Source organism: Ascaphus truei, chromosome 11 (assembly GCF_040206685.1).
Source record: "Ascaphus truei isolate aAscTru1 chromosome 11, aAscTru1.hap1, whole genome shotgun sequence".
Taxonomy (NCBI): domain Eukaryota; kingdom Metazoa; phylum Chordata; class Amphibia; order Anura; family Ascaphidae; genus Ascaphus; species Ascaphus truei.
The window spans coordinates 19,569,779-19,592,225 of record NC_134493.1 but is presented as its reverse complement, the minus strand read 5'-3'; the positions used below and the strand labels follow the sequence as shown (position 1 = coordinate 19,592,225).

At 46.5% G+C, this 22,447-nt stretch overlaps 1 protein-coding gene and 1 long non-coding RNA gene across 7 annotated transcripts in view; one reads left to right on the top strand and one right to left on the bottom strand.

Annotated features, from left to right (window-relative positions):
* LOC142463066 (lipopolysaccharide-induced tumor necrosis factor-alpha factor homolog) overlaps nt 1-11,328 on the bottom strand; it is a 40,995-nt gene extending 29,667 nt beyond the window's left edge. Inside the window, exons 1-4 of one of the 4 annotated variants that reach the window (XM_075565318.1) lie at nt 11,137-11,328; nt 9,369-9,457; nt 7,919-8,002; nt 4,786-4,869 (exon numbers count right to left, since the gene is read on the bottom strand). In XM_075565318.1, the coding sequence (XP_075421433.1) occupies nt 4,786-4,869; nt 7,919-8,002; nt 9,369-9,441 (241 nt within the window). In that variant the 5' untranslated portion in view covers nt 9,442-9,457; nt 11,137-11,328. Of the gene's footprint in view, nt 1-4,785; nt 4,870-7,918; nt 8,003-9,368; nt 9,458-9,699; nt 9,834-11,132 lie in introns of those variants that run through there. The other 3 variants (XM_075565319.1, XM_075565316.1, XM_075565317.1) reach the window with 3 other exon arrangements.
* Nucleotides 7,788-15,840, top strand: LOC142463068 (uncharacterized). Of its 3 annotated transcripts, XR_012787358.1 has the most exons (6): nt 7,788-7,867; nt 10,173-10,321; nt 10,987-11,098; nt 11,663-11,811; nt 13,501-13,596; nt 15,677-15,840. It is a non-coding gene; the product is annotated as an uncharacterized LOC142463068 (long non-coding RNA). The 3 variants fall into 3 exon arrangements; XR_012787357.1 differs by lacking the exon at nt 7,788-7,867 and having other exon boundaries at nt 9,575-10,321; XR_012787359.1 differs by lacking the exons at nt 7,788-7,867; nt 10,987-11,098 and having other exon boundaries at nt 9,586-10,321.
* The last annotated feature ends 6,607 nt before the right edge of the window (nt 15,841-22,447 follow it).

Below are 22,447 nucleotides of genomic sequence, written 5' to 3'. Positions count from 1 at the left end.
TATCATGTACATGTGTGGGGAGTAGTAGTAAGAAGTAGCCAGAGGGGACCCGGGTGGTACGGGAGAGGTAGTGTGGGTGCAGGGGGTCAGTGACCCACCTGCATAGAACAGGCTATCCCGTAGGCCCCTATGAGTTTTCCCTGAAGCCATTTAAGGATTGCTGTGCTGTAGGGATGGCCTATAGCAGCAGTGATCATCACCTTAGTTCACAGAGTCAGTTAGGGACTCAGCGGACGCTGCGCTCCCAGAGAACAGACTTGGGCTCAAGTCTGTGCCCACAGAGACAGAGACTATCTCCAGGGTGGGATCGCCCCTGGCGGACCCATGCGAGGAAACATCGGCTCAGACGGGATCACCAAGCGGCAGATCCTTTTCGAAGTTGCTTGCAGGCTCGAGTGCAGGAGCGCTCGGCAGGTATCCCCCATAAGTGCACCAACGTATCCTAACATATCACAACTACACATAGTGGCAGCGCTGACCACGGGTCAAGGGGGTTGGGCTGTGGACCCAGTGTGGGGATATACGGTGACTGTGGAGTTACTCTGTTAGTAGTGTATGTTATAAGAGTGTGTTATTGCCTGCATATATATTCTGCGTTACAGTAAACTGGTTATATACATCCCTGAGTACGTGGTTATTGTATATGCGGGTCCTGTGTAGGCAACCTTCTACATCCCTAGAACCCTACACAGGTGGAGGCGCTGAAACCGAGAACGTTCCAGAGGATTCACCCCAGGCTCTCACTGGCGGAGGCTCAGACCTCCTGTGAGCCTGACACTAACGCACAACACCTGGTAACATATAGGTTCCCCCCACATTCACTGTATCTGCGATTGGGGGTGGGGGAATACCCGTTACATTTGGAGGCGCTGCTGAGATCAGACCTGGGGTGCCCTATTCTATTTTTGTATCACATTGTCCAATTCATTTTTCACCATGTTTATAAAGTCCGGACACGAAGTCTTCACTTGGGCCTTGCGGCAAGATCTTGAACCCCGCCGCGTGGTGGCGGTAGGAGGCCTCCCCGCTACTATAACCGCTGGAGAGGTCAGGGAGTATATGTGTAAAATTCCTGGGTGGCTGTACGCATGTGGCTTAGCTGTAGAACAAGATCCCACGTCCACGTGGAAAACGATGCTTTTCGTGGTAAGCTTCACTGAGGATATATGCCTGTCCGAAGCACCGTCCACACTGTTTGTGTCAGGGGGCCCATCTGAGGGTTACCCTTTAGTCTACGGTGACCCATTCAAATGGCGTCTCCCGCCAAAGCAGGAGAGCGCACGTGTGGCTGACTGCAAGCCTGCGCTAAACTGTGTTGCAAAAATCTGTCCGGGATTGGCGGGAAAACCTAAGCCCCGCCCCCGCCAACTGAGTGGCGCAGTGCAGAACCAGAAACACCCCTTGAAAGAGTGTGCCACCCCTCCTTTAAATTTCACCACGGGGAGCAAGCACAGTGAGCCTCAATCAGTAACTGCCGTCTCCATTGAGGAAAGTACAGGATGCCGTGAACCACATCCTCAGTTGTATGGTGTTTGGCCAGTAGAAGGACAGCATGTAACGTTTCTTTTGTGCCCGTGCTTACAGAAAGACCTTAAACTCTGGTGGTATGAATTTTGAGTTCTATCAGCTACCAGGAGGGGTTGAGACAGTGAGATTGGAAGGAAAAAGGTACGTCAGAGGCCTATGCCCCAAGTGTGATTTTCCAGATGGCGAATTGAGCTGGGGACCCAAGTGTGCCTACTGCGGGGCACAGTTCCTGAGGCCCATGCTGCTGCGGCCTACAGAACCCGCAGAGGAAGAGGCTGCTGACCTCTCTACTGGGGTGATCGATGCTGTTGACCCATCTACCCCAGCCACAAAGGTTTCGGAGGGCCCGTGCACTCTAACCCCGGTTCTAGACTCGGTTCCACACTCAGAACCGCAGATTCCGGAATCACAGGGTAAGGTGTCTCTACCCCCATCCTCTCTTAGTGATTCCAGCGACCAACAACCAGCTGTGGTGATGCGCCAGCCGGTGGACCACACAAGTGAAGCTGGAGATAAAGAGACATTTATCCCATCTGCTGCGGATCCTGATATGGGCCCGTGTGCCCTACAACGGCCAGTCCGGCCTACTACGATGGTACCATCGGTCCTAGGCTGGTGATCACGTGGCCGCCACCTGCACAATTCTGTTTGGCCGCCCACGCACATCTTCGGCTGCCCGTGCATGCACATCTTCTTGGCCGCCTGCGCACATCTTTTTAGCCTGCGCACCCATGTTTTGCCGCACGCGCCCCGCCTAAATAATCTTGCGCCTGGGGCATCTCCACCTCAGTTTGTGCACCGCTGCATTCAATCACAACACACACACACACACACACACAATACACACAACCAATACTCAATCACAACCAACACACACAGACAGACAACCAACAGGCACAGCACACACACAATCACAACCAACACAGACACAACACCCACTCAATCACAACACCCACACACACACACAATCACACACATACTGCAGTCCCCCACTATATACACATACACATACACTTTGCAGTCCCCCTCTATATACACATACACACACACTGCAGTCCCCCTCTATATACACATACACACACACACTGCAGTCCCCCTCTATATACACACACACACACACTGCAGTCCCCCTCTATATATATACACATACACACACACTTCAGTCCCCCTCTATATACACATACACATACACTGCAGTCCGCCTCTATATACACATACACTGCAGTCCCCCTCTATATACACATACACATACACTGCAGTCCCCCTCTATATGCATATACACTGCAGTCCCCCTCTATATACACATACATATACACTGCAGTCCCCCTCTATATACACATACACTGCAGTCCCCCTCTATATACATATACACATACACTGCAGTCCCCCTCTATATACATATACACATACACTGCAGTCCCCCTCTATATACACATACATATACACTGCAGTCCCCCTCTATATACACATACACTGCAGTCCCCCTCTATATACATATACACATACACTGCAGTCCCCCTCTATATACACATACACTGCAGTCCCCCTCTATATACACATACATATACACTGCAGTCCCCCTCTATATACACATACACATACACTGCAGTCCCCCTCTATATACATATACACATACACTGCAGTCCCCCTCTATATACACATACACTGCAGTCCCCCTCTATATACACATACATATACACTGCAGTCCCCCTCTATATACACATACACTGCAGTCCCCCTCTATATACACATACGCATACACTGCAGTCCCCCTCTATATACACATACACTGCAGTCCCCCTCTATATACATATACACATACACTGCAGTCCCCCTCTATATACACATACACTGCAGTCCCCCTCTATATACACATACACTGCAGTCCCCCTCTATATACACGTACACATACACTGCAGTCCCCCTCTATATACACATACACTGCAGTCCCCCTCTATATACACATACACTGCAGTCCCCCTCTATATACACATACACATACACTGCAGTCCCCCTCTATATACACATACACATACACTGCAGTCCCCCTCTATATACACATACACATACACTGCAGTCCCCCTCTATATACACATACACTGCAGTCCCCCTCTATATACACATACAGTACACATACACTGCAGTCCCCTTCTATATACACATACACTGCAGTCCCCCTCTATATACACATACACTGCAGTCCCCCTCTATATACACATACACATACACTGCAGTCCCCCTCTATATACATATACACATACACTGCAGTCCCCCTAGATATATATATATATCACACACACACACACGGGAGGGAGTAACTAAGCCTGCTCAGTTCCCCCTTGTGCTGCTGAAAATGGGCGGAAAACAGACAGGAGGAGGAGGGTTTGTTTGTGTGCAGGGAAGGCCCCGCAGCAAGGCCCCGCCCCCTCTGCAAGGCCCCGCCCCCTCTGCAAGACACAGACACATAGAAGCAGCAGCGGCGAGCTTATGGCCGCCCGTGCACAGCTCTGCCCGCCCCCAGGTTTCCCCGCACGCAGCCCGCGCCCCCCTACATAATCATGCGCCCCCCCAGTTTGCGCACCGCTGTAGCTAACCCATACTGGCGACATGATGAATATATCCTTAAAAAGTAGTGGTGCTGTGCTTGCTTTGAAGGTATCGGAAACGTGTTAAATAATGGGGAAAAGTCGTTTGGATGCCATTTCAGACAGAAAAACGTAAGCTGGCTGAACAAAACATATATATTATCATAGAGATACATTTGTATTATCATAGAGTGCATTTTTGGAGGGTCTTCTCTTGATCCTTTTTGGATCAATTCGTTAGATATGCTGTTTACCTCTATTACACCATGATTATAATTTACTACAATATAATTAATAGGAGAGCAGAATAGAACATACTATGTTTGCAAGCGCTGCATAACCAGTTCCACTTTCTGCAGTTTCACGTTCAGATACAATATCTTTGCGGGTAAAACAGCAGACTGTGGGCTAAGGGCGTATTTATATTTGCATAAATACAATGTTCGTTTCCTGTCAAAAATAGGTTATTCTTTGGCTGGAATTCAGGTGTATTCATTTCCTTGTGTAGTCTGTAAATATGTTCTTTATTTAGATCATAGGTTATTTGATTACTATAGAAGCATTCAAAGTGCAAAAATATAGTTATAAAATATAAAACTTGTCTTATTAAACATGACTTTGTCACTAGGAGGGACTGCGACTTCAAGGATCAAATACTTGGAAGATAAATTACCTATATGATGATGTTGTGTTGTAGTTGTCATGGTTGAAACCGCAGGATAAGGTGGTGCACTTGGCATGGAGATTGCCATTCCAGCTGTAACAATGCGAGGTAAGAACAATGTTTAGTTGGTATACACATTTTTTTGTTAAGTGAGTAATTATAAATGTGTGCCCATGTTTGTGTGAATATTGTAATTATTTTCGAATGCATCAAGATCAGACGTTATTCCACACGTTATTCCAAAATGGTGAATGGGACGTTTTGTGTCCAGCAAACAAAGAATTTGGTCGTTTTTTCCTGTTCATCACGAAATGAAAGGGAGAATATACAATTACATTGGTCATAAATTGGTAATCTTCTAATACAATTAACAAGGTCACCCCCTACTTCCCTGGAATTAAACTATGTCGCTTCTTTAGCACTGTCTAGCATTACCCAGAGCCAGTCCTGTTTTTGTAGCTGTCATTGATCATATTAATGTTACACAGTTTATAAAAACGATGCACAGCTGTTTAACGTTACAATGCTCCCCAAAACTAAACATTGATTAAAAAAAACGTGGTTTTTAGAAACAACAGCTATCTATGGGCAGATGCACTAAGCGCTGTTAAATTAGGGCAAATAACCCAACATTACCTAGATAGGTAATGGCTTTAACGGGTATTGTGATGGCAGGGGCAGCATGGCACCGACAATACTTAAGCCTGCATGCTGCCCCTGCCCCTGCCTGTTAACAGGACTATCCTGTAGCAAGGGTTAATCTTCCACTCGGGTGGAAAGCAGCTTGGCCCTGGTTAATGTATTACCTGTAAAATCAGTGTGTTTTATTTGACGTTTAGATGGGTTTCTGTGTGACTCATTGTATGCCTGGGCCTGGGCCAGGGCGCTGTATCAGGGGTTGATTATTTTATTGTATAAGCCAGGTCCAGTGATCCAGGGACAATGGGAGGGTGGGGAGCAGGGGAGTAAATACATTTTTTGGGCCTCCATGCAAAAATAATTCAAAGCTCCCCTATATAATAAAACATAGTTTCCAAAGGGGTCTCCGTGTCATCGGCCTTATGAGCACCCCCTTCTCACACACCACCTTACGCTCACATCCTCACACTCCCCCTGTACAGTATTTATCTCCCCCTCATCTCACTCCTTTTTTACTCTTCAGCCTCCCAACCCCACACACTCTCTATTCCCCCTCCCTCCAATTACCTTTGCTCCCCCCACACACAATTCCACACACATAGTGTCACACACACACAAACACACACAATTCCACAGTGACACACAGACACAGTCACACAAACAATTCCACACACATTGTCTCATAAACACACACCTACACAATTCCATGCACAGTGTCACACACAATTCCATTCAGGCACACACAATTTCACACACACAAACATATACACTGTCACACACACAGTGTCACACAAACACAATTCCCCCTCCCACACACACACACACACAATTCCACACTCCGTGTCACACACAATTCCACACACAGTGTCTCAAACACAGACACACACAATTCCACATACAGTATCACACACAGTTACACACACACACACATACAATTCCACACCCTCTGTCACACACAAACACACACACACACTTCCCCCCAGACATACAATTCCACATACAGTGTCACACACAATTCCACACACGGTCACACACACACACACACACACACACACACACACATAATTCCACACAGTGTCACACACACACAATTACACAAACAGGGCCTCATGCAGTAAAGTCCGATAGAAAAAATCGCCAGGGTTTTTAAATCGCCATTTTTGACAGTGTTGCAATCACGGTATGCAGAAACGCCCGAATACCAGTGATAGGACAGCGTCTTCAACACTTTGTCTTCATAATGCATCTAGGACCGCGGAGGTGTAGACAGAGTCAAATGCTTTTTCCTAATCAACAAACCCCAAGCTGAGTGGTAGATCATATTCATTACTTCAGGAACTCACTTCTATATTATATAGAATATTTGTAATTGTATTTTATTTATATTTGTGTGCTTGTGGTGTTATTATATCTTGTGTTTATATAGACCAGTGTTTCCCAACTCCAGTCCTCAGGGAACACCAACAGGTCAGGTCTTAAGGATATCCCTACTCCAGCACACGTGGGTCAATCAGTGGCTCAGTCATGGTGACTGAGCCACCTGTGCTGGAGCAGGGATATCCTTAAGACCTGACCTGTTGGGGTTCCCTGAGGACTGGAGTTGGGAAACACTGTTATAGACTATTCGCCCTATCAGCCACCTTTGGCTAGTCGGGCTAATGGCCAGTACTGTAGAGGGGTTTAGATCTGTTGGGGGTGTTAGAGTAGGGGTGGTGGGTTATGGTGAAGCTGCCTTGGCAGGAAGGTTTTGCCCCCTTGGGGAAGGGGGGGGGGGAGTTAAATGGGACAGTTAACCCCTTGTACATTATGTCATAGCAGTTTTACCTCTATGCATGCAACGGTCAGTAATATATTTGGGGCGTTTGTATTAACCCCTTGGCTACTTTAGTGATCATGAAGACATGCGTGATGCATGCCTTTATGGCCACTATGGCATCTAATGGGTTAATACATAGGTTTAGGCTTATTTATTTGGGCTAGTCCAGAGTATTAACCTTGGCTTCCTATATTGCTAAGGCATTATAGGAAGCAAAGCATTACTATATTGCTAATTGCTATGGCAATATAGGAAGCCATGGTGGGACACTTCAGCACCTTGGACAAAGGCAAAACAAATAGCTGCGTCCCCCGTAATGCCAGGTTTAGCTGTGACCTCAAAAATGTACATTATTTCCAACATTAACTATAACGGCTTACTGTGGGTTTCCACACCTCTTTAGCATATCATTAACACTAACTACCGTAAAATAACGACGGGCCGCCTTAGCAATAAGACAGTCCTTAACGCGATTAATTTGGAGCTTTGAATATCCCCATTAGCACTAAATGGTACACTAACTTAAGTTAATGCCTCGTTACGTCAATAACAGAGATTCGTGCATCTGACCCTGCAGGGTTTCCAGAAAGAGAGGTTTCTGATGTACATTTTAAAGAAAGTGATGCAGGCACAGTTGTGAGTATACAGCAGTTTGATGCATTTAAGATCAATTTATAAAGGAATTACCTGTGGGTTGTGGCTGTAAAAATGTCGTTGTTACAGAAGGTGGAGCATAAGGTGGTGGATATGGACAGAATGATTCCATTCCGCCTGTAAACAGAAAAACATTTATATAAGAGGGCAAACTGCAAAAGGTATTGTTGAATATCATAAAAATATTTCTAATGTATGAATGTGACACATTTTCTGGCTAAAGAATATTTGGGGGGAAGGTTCTCTAGGTATATGAAGGATGCGTATTAAGATGAGGCTATTTACTCTTTTATATGCTACTTTTTAATAGTGTCACTTGTAAAAAATGTTTCCTACATATGGTGCTTGTAAAAAAATGTTTCCTACATATGGTGCTTGTAAAAAAATGTTTCCTACATATGGTGCTTGTAAAAAAATGTTTCCTACTTATGATATTGATTGCTTGTGTCCACAAGACCGACTTGATTTAACTGGTGAAAAGAACTTGGAAAATAGCAGCAGATACTTATGCAAACTTTACAATAATGTGCAGAAGAACATCTCCCAGCCTCAAATGCATCAATAACTATTCTGTAAAGTGCTTAACAATACAGCTACGTGGTGACAAAACCGCTCAGCCACAGAACAACAATTGAATAAAATGACTAGGTGCAGAGGGGAAATAGATACGTACTGTACACACACTTAGAAAGTGACTAAACGGTCACAAAGTCCCTTGCATAATGCACTCATTATAACACTGTTTTTCGTCGTTCCGGTGTTATAATAAAACGTTATTATTTTATTTTAATGGCATATGGAGCGCCTTGTGACCTGCTCATCCAGTCCCCTGTTGTTGATAGAGTTACGTAATCATCCATGGTGGCTCAGTGAGTAAAGGAGCGGCTCAGTGAGTAAAAGACACTGACTGGCACTGAGAGTGTGAAGCAGGGGAGCCTGGTTCAATTCCCGGTGTCGGCTCCTTGTGACCTTGGGCAAGTCACTTTATCTCTCTGTGCCTCAGGCACCAAAAAACATAGATTGTAAGCTCCACGGGCAGGGACCTGTGCCTGCAAAATGTCTCTGTAAAGCGCTACGTATAACTAGCAGCGCAATACAAAAACATGCTATTATTATATTATTATTATCCAGACAATTTTTGGGATATTGGCATTCCACGACTTCTATTATCCCCTCAGTTTTGACTGAGTGCATTATGTAAGGGACTTTGTGACCGTTTGGTCACTTTCTAAGTGTCTGTAAGTGCTTAACAATGCAAGTGAAGCAGTGTTTAATTAACGCACATAACATGTCACGACATCACATGATATTGAAGCCCATACTTACTAAATTGTGCTATGCCACAAGAAGGCTCACAGCTCATTCCGTGAACGGGCTGGAAGATGTCTTATAAAATAGCGCCACTTAAATATTTGCACTATTAAAACATTGTACCAGCAGCTGATGTACAAAGCCATAAAAATATTAAGCAAACATACTGTACCTTGTGAATAAGGTGGTGGATTCATATGGGGAGGGTAATTTGTGTCAACCACGTACCCTTTGTCATGGTTCATTATGGCAACTGTTTACCTGCAAAAGAGATTTGTGTTAGTTAGTGAGCCTAGTAAATGATCAGTGAAGTAGAAGGACTTGGTGCAGGCCGTAATAACGTCGGGTTAAATTCCTGCGTTAACCAGAACAGAGTTCCGTGGATGTGCGGTTTTAGAGGGAACACCTCTTTCGCTTATCATTAGCACCAACGGTAGTTATCGTTAACATGATGCCTGTTCCCGGTCGATGACAGCACTTTGAAGATACATGTTAACACTTACAGAGGTGTTAACTTAGGGTAATCAATGAGAGGCCTCCGGGGATCTGAGCCATATAGAGATCTAAACTATAAACCCCACTTCCTCGTTCTCAGGTACAGGAGAGCTAGGTGTTTACTTTGAAGTGCAATTTGTTTCCTGGTAATGCGGAGAAAGAACAGGTGTGTCATACAGAGGCGAGGCATTCACCTTATCTCAGAGCAGGGGAGAACTGGCCATAAACACAGCTAGGACATCTATATTTAAATCCCCTTTTATGGCGTATGGAATAAAAAAAACTCATTCCAAGATTTAAAGACAATCATTTATTGCTATAATGCACTGACTGTACACAGAATTGTTACATAGAAATTACAGGCACAATTAACCCCGAGCTTACACTTAGAGGCACAGGTATGTAAGTGATTTGCTGTAGGATACGCGGAGCGAGCGTTTTTGTGCTTATTTGCTTTTCCCACATTACTTGCGGTGAATAGTTGTGCTGCCTAATGGAACTGGACATTTGGTCGTGACCATTTTGCCACGGTTGCTGACGTTTGGCCACTGAGGGACCCTTCACCGCAGTCTCTACACCGCAGGACATTCAGCTGCTGGACACTCGGCCGCAGGCCATACCACCAATAAAGTACGTTCACTTAAGGGGTTTTAGCAATTAGGGTAGGGGGTTAAGGATAAGGGGTTTAGGGTGAGGGGTAAGGTTTGTAGGGTAGGGAATTAGGGCAAGGGTTTATGGTAAGTGGGTTTAGGGTGAGGGGTTTTAGGGTAAAGGATTAGGGTAAAGGATTAGGGTGAGAGGCTTTAGGGTAAAGGGTTTTAGGGTAAGGGGTTTTAGCGTAAGGGGATTTAGGGTAAAGGGTTAAGGTTTTTAGGGTAGGGGTAATGTTAGTATTAGGGTTTAAGATTAGGGTGTTTAGGGGCTTGCCTTGGTGGAGAAACGTCCGGCGGAGAGATGTCCCTGCGGCGATGTTTGTGGGGGCTATTGCCGGCAGCAATTTGGTCGCAACAAAAAAGCCACGACCAATTGTCCTAGAGTCCTAGCCCACTGCAGAAGGGCTCGGCATGGCTGGGTAATGCACTGGTGATCCACCGAGGACATCAGGATTTCAAAGGCATATATTTAACAAAATGTTACTTGGAAAACAATCCCCAGGACAGCATGGTTGCATAGGCAGCACAGTGCTAAGGGGATTTCCTGCTTAACTTGACGGATAGGTTTTCAGATATTGTATAACATGCCATTTCCTATTCTGCAAAACACCTTTACCAACTCCTGGATATATCCCCACACAGCGTGCTAAATTAGAGCTGTAAGAACTCCCCATGACAGACTCTGGGAACATTGTGCATACCTGTCTACTGTGCCATATCCAATTTATCCTAACAGTGACTGTTCAAGCATACTGTAAGTAACAAAATCAGGTTTAAAAATGTTTTACCTGCCTGTCAACAAGAAGAGGTTACAATTCCTAGCGCCAGAGAACCTTAGCAGAGAAGACTGTGCACAGTAGCAAGAAACATACGTGTGTCTCATGCTTTGGGTTCCTCGCGTTGCCACAGCCACTGTTGCAGGAAATACTGGTTAGGTTTCATTTTTGTGGGCTGGCTTCCATGGGGAGTTTTGTTTGAGGAAATAGAAGAGAGAAAGGAAATACAATACGCATTGCTACTTAATGTTTTTCTCGGGTCCATAAGAATCTGTCTTTCTTTGCTGGGGATGAAATCAGCTCCATTTAAAACATATACATAATATCTCACAAAAGGAGGAGTTTGCACCCTGATTTCTTCCTGACTTACAAAAGGAGATGACAGGAAAATGTTCCAGATTTCTTACAGGAAAACACACATAAATAATAAAGTTCACCTCCAAACTGTTGTGCTATATATTATTAAATACACTTGTATTAGGGATGAGGTGACATGGCTAATGGTTTTGATCACATGCATTATTTATGTTCATTGCTTATAGAAATTTCCAGGGTGGCGTTAGCAACTTAAGAGTGCTGCATCTTAAAGTGAATATCCTTACGTAAATATATATAGTTAGACTGTACTTGGACTAGAGGTGGACTGGGGACTGGAACTTTCTGCAAACTCTTCTGCACAAGGCAACAAACGGTAAGCTATCTGATCACATTATTATCCCATGCTTGTTAGTCTACACAATTAACCCCCCCTGTACACTACAGTTACTGCAGCCTCTCCCAACACTTTACTGCACACCACTGACCCTCCCTCCCCCTTCCCCTCCCATTCCTCCTCCATCCCTGAGCAGACCCTAGCATTGCAAATGCATCAAAACATTTTGACAAGGAAAGGCACACCTCTGCTGTTAACTCTGCACACACTCACTTGGCTCACAACAGCTTCATGCAACATTACCTACCTCTGATAATAAACCTGCTACTTATCTCAACTGTTCTTTATTGTGACTTCATGGAAATGCCACTACAAACTCATCCCTCCTGGCCTACACACAACCTCACCATACACCATGGATTACTCAAAAGCCTTGCACTATCTACTGAGTGTTGGTGGAGAACTCTGAAAAACAGCACTCCAACCACTGCACACTCAAATGGCAAAATTACAACTTGCAAACAACTACTCAATTTTCTATTTATACTGTTACTCTCTTTAGCAGGTGATATTGAACCTAACCCAGGCCCTCCCTATTCAACTCTGTCTCATACCCCTTAGAATACCCCTTTCAAATTCCATAAAGGTCTATCTGTCGCCCATATAAATATCCGGAGCCTGCTGCCTACACTGGACGAACTAAGGGCACCGTGCCTTATGCATAAACCCAAAGCCATCGTTCTCACAGAAACATGGCTAACCCCTAAAACCACAATGCAACTATTGCCATTCGGGGATACTCAATTTCTAGGAAAGACAGGTCAAAGAGAGGAGGAGGGGTGTTATTTTATATTGCAGACACCTTACAATTTACGCTGCTAAATTGCCCCCCAAAGCCACCCTCTTTTAAAATCCTTGTTGGCAAAATCTGCCTCGCCTTTTCTAAGCCCGTTCTTATTGCTGGCATCTACCAGCCCCCTAAAGACCCACTACGATCCCTGACTGATATCCCCCAGTTTCTTGGGTCAATTAACTCTCTGAATGAGAAGAGTGAGCTGCTATTTCTTGGGGATTTCAACTACAATTGGCTCGACCCTAAAACCAAGAATATCCAGATACAACTCAAGTCACTTAACCTAACGCAACTCATTTCCCAACTCACATGCACAAACCTAAAATCTCACAACCATTCTTTGCTAGACTGGATTCTCTCCTCTAGTCCCAGGAGAATCCAATCCTCTGGCATCTTACCCGACATTTTCAGTGACCATGCAATAGTGTAATGTGTAAGGAAAATGAAACCACCCCAATCAAGCCCTAAAGTTCTCCTCACTAGAACATTTAGAAACTTTAACCCACAACAGTTTCTGTAGAAAAAAATGTTTGAAGAGGTGGTCACTGCCTTCCGATAACAGGAATCACCAAGCGTAGTATAATAAAAATGTATATTTATTCATGAAAAAACGAAAGAAAACACAAGTAGTGTATACTCTAACGCGTTTCATCTCAGTTGATAAAATCTCAACTGAGACGAAACGCGTTAGAGTATACACTACTTGTGTGGTCTTTCGTTTTTTCATGAATAAATATTAATTTTTATTATACTACGCTTGGTGATTCCTGTTATCGGAAGGCAGTGACCACCTCTTCAAACATTTTTTCTACTTGAACCTCCGGCTGGAGCACGCACTGTGAGCAATTTGTGTGGGGGTCCTTTCATCGTTACAGCACAGACAGGCGGACACGGACAGCTCATCTTGAGTACCGGCCAGCTGACGGAGGGTGTGGGACACAGGGTGCGACAAGGGAAGCAACAAAGACACTGTAAGTACTTTACAGACACATTGCAGTACAATACCATCATTTGGATTATCTTTTGCTTATACAGACCCCCACCCTGGCTGCGTCCATTACAAACAAACCTTATGGATTGATTTATGCATAAAACTTTTCTCCCCCACAGGCTCACTTTAAACCGAAGGAATCAGAGACTGTTGTGTAAAACTCTTTATTTCATTATTTCATTACTGCCATTGAAGGAGCATCCGTTGTTTTGAGGGTTTTCCTCATTTTTTGGGGAGATCCTCATTTTTTTCACAACAGTTTCTGGCTGATCTTACCAGCTGCCCTTGGTACAGAATTGACTTAATTCCCGACCCCGATTCTGCACTCGACTATTTCCAATCCGAGTTTTTAAAACTCTGTGATACCTCTATTCCACTACGCAGAATAAGAGTACGGGGGGGGGGGGCACCTTCCGTGGGTTACAACCGACCTAATATCGTTCTACCATCCTTGTGGAAAAGCTACAACTGGCACTACAAAGGATCATAATAACTACAGATGCCTGCGGAATATGTGCACAAGGCAAACAAAACAAAAAGAATGATTCCTGCGCTCCCACCAATTAGGCTAAAATAAAATAATAATCTCATAAAAAAGGGTTATTTTGTTAAACCCTTTGGCCAAAGCATTTATAAGCCTGCATGCCACGACAAGGCATAACCGTATGCAGGTACCTATATTTAGTATATATACATACTGTTACTAGTTTTAAATATTTGGGCATATGGTTTGACTCGCATTTAAACTTTGGGTTTCATATTGATACCCTGACAACCAAAACTTATGCCAAACTACGTGTATTTTATAGGAACAAATCCTCCCTGTCTGCTGTTCAGAAAGCACATTGCACAGTAGATGCTAATGCCAATTATAGACTATGGGGACATAGTATATGGCACGGCACCCCAAACTCACCTTAGCAAACTTGATACCCTCTACAATTCAATATGCCACTTTGTTCTCCAATGCAACTACAACACACATCACTGCGAAATGCTCAAAGAACTAGATTGGTCATCACTTGAGTCTAGACGCAAAGTTAATCGATCCTGTCTTGCCTTCAAATACTTTCTGGGCAAGCTACCCGTCTACCTGAACAAGCTCCTCACCCCTACCACATGCAGCACCTATCACCTGAGATCTGACTCCAAAAGACTGTTCATGGTCCCAAGGTTCAACAAAGTATCCGGCCGCTCCTCCTCTTACCGTGCACCCCAAAACTGGAACAATCTACCGGAGACACTCACATCCACCACCAGTCTAAGTTCTTTCAAAACTAAGGCTGTCTCACATTTTAATCTGGTCTGTAACTGTTACATACGCCTATAACATATATTATCTTTAACTGTGCATGCAATGTCTTGTATATAATGTATAACCCTGTTCACTTAATGTGCATTTGTTACCATGTATTTGTCATCATAACTCGATGCCCAGGACATACTTGAAAATGAGATGGAACTCTCAATGTATTACTTCCTGGTAAAACATTTTATAAATGAATAAATATTTTTTTTTTTACTTTTAATACTAGCTGAATGTTATCACGTTTAACCACTACATGTTACCACTTTCAATGAAAATACTCCTTATTTCGAGTACTCCCCTGAAAGAAAAAAGTTTAAAAACACATAATTTTATTTGTCATATTACATTTAAGGGTGGGTATCGGTATTTTGGTTCCAAAAATGTTTTGTGTTTTGGCTGTACCGGAACCCAATTGGTTTTAGAATTAAAACTAATAATTTTTCTTTTTTGTTCATAAACCCGAAAATGTGCACTATTTATTAAAAAAAAAAAAAAGGAAACAAACGTCTGTTGGTGAACCTTCAAACCTCCTCATCCCAAATTACATGCAAATCAATGTGTACATGCTTAGAAAGATTAAGAGAGTAGTAGTTGAGCACCACAGTTACTACGTTTCTGCTTAGAAAGATTAGCAAGATGTACTGGAACCAGGGGATAGCTATAGGGTGGGCAGCTCGGGCAAAGCCCAGTGGCCCGCTCTCCAGCAATGTCGGTCGCCCTGCTGACCATCTGTCTCTTCTCCCCCATATAGAGGCAGGCGGGGGGAGATGATGGTACGTGGCAGCGGGCCGCCAGTGTGAAGCAGAGGAGCAGCCGAGGAGTTAGGAGTTGCACGGAGGGAGAGCAGGACAGCCGGGGAGGATGGATTGCAACAATAGCAATGAATGAGCAACATTACAATTAAATAAAAATAAGTGTAACGGATTTTCTGGCCTGGCCTGACCCACCCAATCTCACATTGGCCCCTGTGGTCTAACCAGTCCCCATTACATGGTCGTGTCTGATGGTGCACCTGTTGGCAACAGGACTCCTGAGTCTCCCGCATGATGTCGTGTAGGGAATGCCAACCCAGACAGGCAGCTGAGGTAGTGTGCATGAGTCCTACCTATATCCAGTGCAGCGCCTCCACCTCATCAGGATCCCTGCGTCCGCATGGGGATGATTCTGATAAGGAACTCCTCCGTGGTGCCATCATATGTAGAGTAAGTTCAGACTCACACATGAAGATGTCTTTGATCAAGGTTGACTTTATTGTGGCTTACGGTGCGGGCCAACTGCCCCTTACAGTGAGTTTCTCTTAGCCACACATCTTGCTGTGCTGTCCTTTCAAAGGTACACCCTCCCAATGGAGTGGGATCCCCTCTCCCCTCGGGAAGATCACCCCTGTGCCAGGTCCCTGGACACAGTATGGCTTTGTCAGCTAGATGTTACTAAACATAGAATGGGGCCACTAGTTAAAGCACTAGTGTGCCACCCACTCCCAAGTCTCAACGCAGACTTGCTCCTTACTCCAACAGACTAACTTTGATCAGTGCTGTGCCTTATATATCTCCAGGAGGCAGGCACATCTCTGATGTCACTAACGGTGGACTCAGAGTATGTAGCCACTCCCATCCATACATAGGGCACCTCACCAGGGTGTGAGGGCAAACCTCCATGATTACTGCTGGCATCCCTGTAACTTACAAGGTTTACTGCCAGCAGGAGAGGAAACTGCAGACCATTTTACAGCATGGCTATATTCTCCCCCTGGTGAATCCCAAGCCCCGTCTGGGACCTAAATTTGTTGTACCTTCGTCCGGGAAACACTGTAAAATGCAAACATAATTGGTTATAACATCATTGAATTCACATCATATGTAATGCAGAGCACTCTCTGACCAGCAGGGGCACTAGCTAGTGAAACATACTATCCTGGCTCTCCTAATAATAGTGACGGGGGTCAGGCTTCTTAACTTCCCGGCCACCCATATCAGTGACAGTTATGCTGTACTCCCGTGGTAACCCACTCTCAGGTCTATACACAGCTTTATGCATATAGATGCTACGGCCTATGCTCCACACCCGCATGAGTTGAGCAATCCTCTCCTCCGCTTTATGCCCAGTAATTGCGCCACCTCGGTTCACCATATACTGCTCTATGGTTTCCCGCAGCCACCTATCCCTGTTATCCTCTATCTCCTGCATGAGGGGTTCAGGGACATAGGGATACTCCAACCCATGTGAGGTTTTGTATTTAGTTATGATGACCCTCTCCGCTCTACTGGCCCATATCAACCTAGTGTTGCCCGCTTTCCCTGGCAACACCCATGATAGGGGTTCATCCGGGTCCACCGGATCCTCCAATTTACTTGGACCCATTGGTTCTATTATCCCATGACGGATCTGATACCACCGTTCCTGTAACGCCTTCACCCGTTCCTCCTCAGTGAACTCCCCACGAGCCCACCAATAATCCACTACACCCTCTCTTTCTAAAAGGAACCTAGTGCGGTCTAGCCATGCCTCATAACCCTCGAATAAGGGGGCCCACCACCGGGTCTCCCTAATTTCTTCCTGGGCTGACTCCACTGAATCCCCTTCTGGTTCCCCCCAGTAGGACACCCCAGATGTCCCGGTAGACTGGGAATGAAGCCCTATTCTCTTGGGCCTAGTAGCAAGGGTAACACTGACTACGCTTGGGCAGTCGCTAGACATGGACACTTCCAGAGAGTACCCTCCACCCATTGACCCATCATCAGAGGTAAAGCAGTCCAGTCTCTCCCCAGTCCGTTCTTCGGAGGTGCCTTGGGACCCCCCAGACATCCCCAAGCACGAGGATGACCCATGGGAAAAAGTGACCGGGGTTGGGGCTTTAACTAGGGCCTGGGGTTGGGCATAGAGATGGAGGGTCGGTATCGCGGGGTTCCGACCCGCTTTCCACCACTACATGGTCTGGGGCCACCGCACGGGCCCTCCGTCAGTCGGGTCTCACCGCTCTCAGCTTTCCGCAGGGCCTGCCAGCTCTTCTTGGGTCTGGGTGATCGGGAAACACCGCCCGATTGGCAAGGCGCGGTCATCTCTTCATCCGCTCCGCTACGGCCACCGGAAGTGACTCCCTCAACTGTGCTGGGTGCTCCGCCATCTTGGGTTGGGTCCCCAAGCGGGACCTCTTCCTCCACCACGACATCCGGAAGTTCAGCTTGTCTCTGCCGCCCCGCCTGGGCCAGGCACCGCCCTTCCTCCGCCGATGCCACCCTCGGAGCCTGGTACGAGCATGGACTACTCTTACCACTCCGTGGAGTCGGTGTAGATCTGCCCTTGCCACTGAAACCGCCGGCTCCCAGAACCGGGGGGCTCCGTCTCTCCGTTTTTCGCTGTACCGGCGACACTCGACTTCTCTCACGGACGACACAGGTAAGTGGTACCTTTCTGCCGTTACCGCCACAGGGGTTCGTTGGCTGCCGTGTTACCACTGCGGGAGACACCACGGGTTCCTCATCGGAGGTATCCAATCCCAATTGGTTAGGGGCACTCCACTGGTTGACCGCCGGTTAGTCTCTCGTCCGGCACCACGGCCGATAGTGTCCTTTTCCTCGGGTTTGGTTTTGATAACCGGCCCCGATCCCCATGCTCCGGAATCCGCAGACTCCCTCCAGAGCGCGCCGGGGAGTTCCGCCGACAACATGGCCACGTCTCCCGCCACCTCTACAGCCTGGACTGGCACAAAAGTTGGCATTGGCCACATATATTGGAGGCCAGATTGCGGGCAAGGGGCAGCTGTACCCACCGCGCCTCCTGGTAGTCTGCACTGTAGGCACAGACATGCCACCATCTCAGTGCCTGCCACTCGAATCACCAGGAAGCCTCCTGGTGCCGAGTAAGGTTGAGTGGATACCATGGATCCTTCTTCAGGCTTGCAGGCCATGGTCACTATGGGAGGCACTCTCAATAGTGGACTGATCTGCGTACTGGCTCCTCGTGACTGACGAGTAGGAGTTGAATTGCCAACTCCTCCCTTAGCTAGCTCCACCTGCATCTGGCAAAGCTGGAAACCACTCCCACTGGTGGAGATTAGGGGAGGGTCCCACAAATTTATGGGATGTCCCGGGATTAGTGCTGAACTTCTCACAGTCCTGGGGGGCGCGGCCTCTGGTTTCGCGCCACCACTCCCGGAGCACCATCCCTTATTTGGCGCCATACCCGGCCAAGTTCTCCCAATCTCTTTGTCTTTTCCTCCACAGGCAGCATTAAGTACAGGAACTACTTTCTGTAAGGGTGCGGCCGGTTCACCAGCTCCTCGCTCAGCTGGATCTGTTCCCACTGGGCATAATTGTAAACCACTCCCCCTGGTTGAGATTAGGAGGAGGTCCCATAAATTGATCGGGTGACCCAGCACTGGGGCTGAGTTAGTCATTGTCCATGAGGGCGCTAATCTGGGCTCGCTGCCAACCTTCTTCTCCCAAGTAATGCCTCGTGGTGGGTGGGGTTTTCTTGTTGCCGCCACTCCAGGCCAATTTTCTGTAAGTCCCGCATTTGCAGAATTTTCTGCAATTGATCCACGCGGTCTCCCAGGGAAGCGGGAGCTGCCATTTTGGTTTGCACTGTCAGTCTCTTTGACGGTTGAGGTAGCTTTTGACTGTTTGTACGCCGACTGCCAAGCAAATTCATCATGTTCTCCACACATCACTGTAATGTCCTCCTCAATGTCCTCAGGGGTAGTACCCCTAGGTCCCAGACAGGACAAAAACGGTGCGGCCACAGCTCTCGCACCACTCCACAGCAGGCTAGCCAAAGTCACTTCAGTAGCTTGCTCTTCAGCGGAACGCACACCACATGCGCTCCCTCCATCTGCCTCCGTCCGCCATTGTGGACCTTCCGCGCCGCGCGGATCCTCCATTCTTGCGGTCGCCATTTGGTTGCTGTATTTGCGGTTATTGTACATGGAGCTCCTCTCTGCGGGGCAGCTGCCACACCGGTACAATAAAGACTGCCTTGATGCACCACCTTGTGTACCTAATGTAGGCTGGACTCGTGTTTGCACTACCTCAGGCTAGGCTCACTCTCTCTGTGTCTGCTGTATCTCCTTCCTCCCAGTCTGTGCTCCCTTTGGTAAGTGGTCTGGAATGGGCTAGAGTACTCTGGCTCTTCCATGCAGTACTTGGGCGTCTACCTACTATTGGCTAGCCTAGCGCAGACCCTGTCCAGAATTCCTGACCTCGTTAACAGGCTATCCCTTCAGGCATCCTACCACTAGCACTACCTCAAGGTGACTAGGACAGCTATAGCCCCTCTCTAAACCTCCAACTCCTCTCAGGCCCCTAGGTCGTCCCTGCGAGCTGACAATACTCCATCAGCCCCCTGACTACCCCTAGGCTCCGTCCCAACACAGCACAAAGTGGCAGCATACACTCTCCCTGTTTCCTAGTGTGCCTAGCAAAAGCCTGTCCTGTTGACAGGTCTCTCAGCAGCACCTCCAAATGTAACGGATTTTCTGGCCTGGCCTGACCCACCCAATCTCACATTGGCCCCTGTGGTCTAACCAGTCCCCATTACATGGTCGTATTTGATGGTGCACCTGTTGGCAACAGGACTCCTGAGTCTCCCGCATGATGTCGTGTAGGGAATGCCAACCCAGACAGGCAGCTGAGGTAGTGTGCATGAGTCCTACCTATATCCAGTGCAACGCCTCCACCTCATCAGGATCCCTGCGTCCGCATGGGGATGATTCTGATAAGGAACTCCTCCGTGGTGCCATCATATGTAGCATAAGTTCAGACTCACACATGAAGATGTCTTTGATCAAGGTTGACTTTATTGTGGCTTACGGTGCGGTCCAACTGCCCCTTACAGTGATTTGCTTAGCCACACATCTTGCTGTTCTGTCCTTTCAAAGGTACACCCTCCCAATGGAGTGGGATCCCCTCTCCCCTCGGGAAGATCACCCCTGTGCCAGGTCCCTGGACACAGTATGGCTTTGTCAGCTAGATGTTACTTAACATAGAATGGGGCCACTAGTTAAAGCACTAGTGTGCCACCCACTCCCAAGTCTCAACGCAGACTTGCTCCTTACTCCAACAGACTAACTTTGATCAGTGCTGTGCCTTATATATCTCCAGGAGGCAGGCACATCTCTGATGTCACTAACGGTGGACTCAGAGTATGTAGCCACTCCCATCCATACATAGGGCACCTCACCAGGGTGTGAGGGCAAACCTCCATGATTACTGCTGGCATCCCTGTAACTTACAAGGTTTACTGCCAGCAGGAGAGGAAACTGCAGACCATTTTACAGCATGGCTACATAAGCATTTGCCAATAAAGCAATTGATTGTGACTTTGGTAAACCAGGCCCATAATATGAGCATGGACTGCCACAATTGGGTATATTCTCTCCCTTTTTGATGCAGGGAGATACTGGCACCCCATACCAGGGCCTGTAACTCGGGAAGCAAGGGGTCCACGGGGCTTAAATTAATGCGGTTCAGCTCCGGAGACCCACTGCTTCAATACTGTGTTATTGAAATTCAAACCGCGAGATTGCCTGTAAGTGCTGTGCATGGAGAGGTAGGGTCTCTCTGTGCTGCTCGTACAGACTGCTGGAGTGACATGTCGCTCATCAAGCAATCACAAAGTCATTTTTTTTAGCACGCGATAAAAAACTTGAGATTTTTCATAGTTAATAACATTTTCACACAACTTTCTTATAGCGAGGTAAGAACATTCAAACCCGCTCAGTAATGTACAGAACTTATCGAAGTTTTGTGAATAGGCCCCTTAGAGTACTGTAGTGCAGACGAGTATTCTAAAACAAATCTGGGGCAATCACCAACAAGACCCAGGTACATGCTGGGTACATGCTGGGTACATGCTGGGTACATGCTGCAACATTTCAGTGACATTTCTGCAGACAGACAAATGGCGGGGGTCAAACTGAATGGGACTGCCAGGGACCCCTGCTGTGTTAATTCGATGGGCCATTAGTCTCTGCAGAAATGTCACTGAAATGTTGCAGCATGTACCCAGCATCTACCCAGCATGTACCCAGCATGTACCTTGTTCTTGTTGGTGATAGCCCCAGATTTTCCAAGGCAAGTTTTAGAATACTCGTCGGCGCACCTGTACTACTGTTAAAGAAATATAACATCATCAAACCTTTCTCCACTCTCAATCCATGCACGTACTTAGTCAAGTCTTTTTATCTTGTTAACATCCCTTATTAATGGAAACACTCAGCAATAATAAGAAAAAATGGGTTAAATAAATTATATCTTTCTACTATGGAGTGTACAGTACATACGTGTACTATACTGAGTGCTGACATTGTTGTTTTGGGATTTGGCTACTTTAGACAAACACAGCATACCCAGTTATAAGGAAATGATATTCCTTTGCAAGCAATCCTCCCGCACCCTCCCTCTACAGTATGTTGTACACACTTTACCTCACACTTCCAAAGGTCCAGCCCAATTTGTGTCTCACTAGTCTGATGCTGGACTCAGATAGTGGAACTTCATGCTTCTTCTGGCGAATCTCCCGAAAC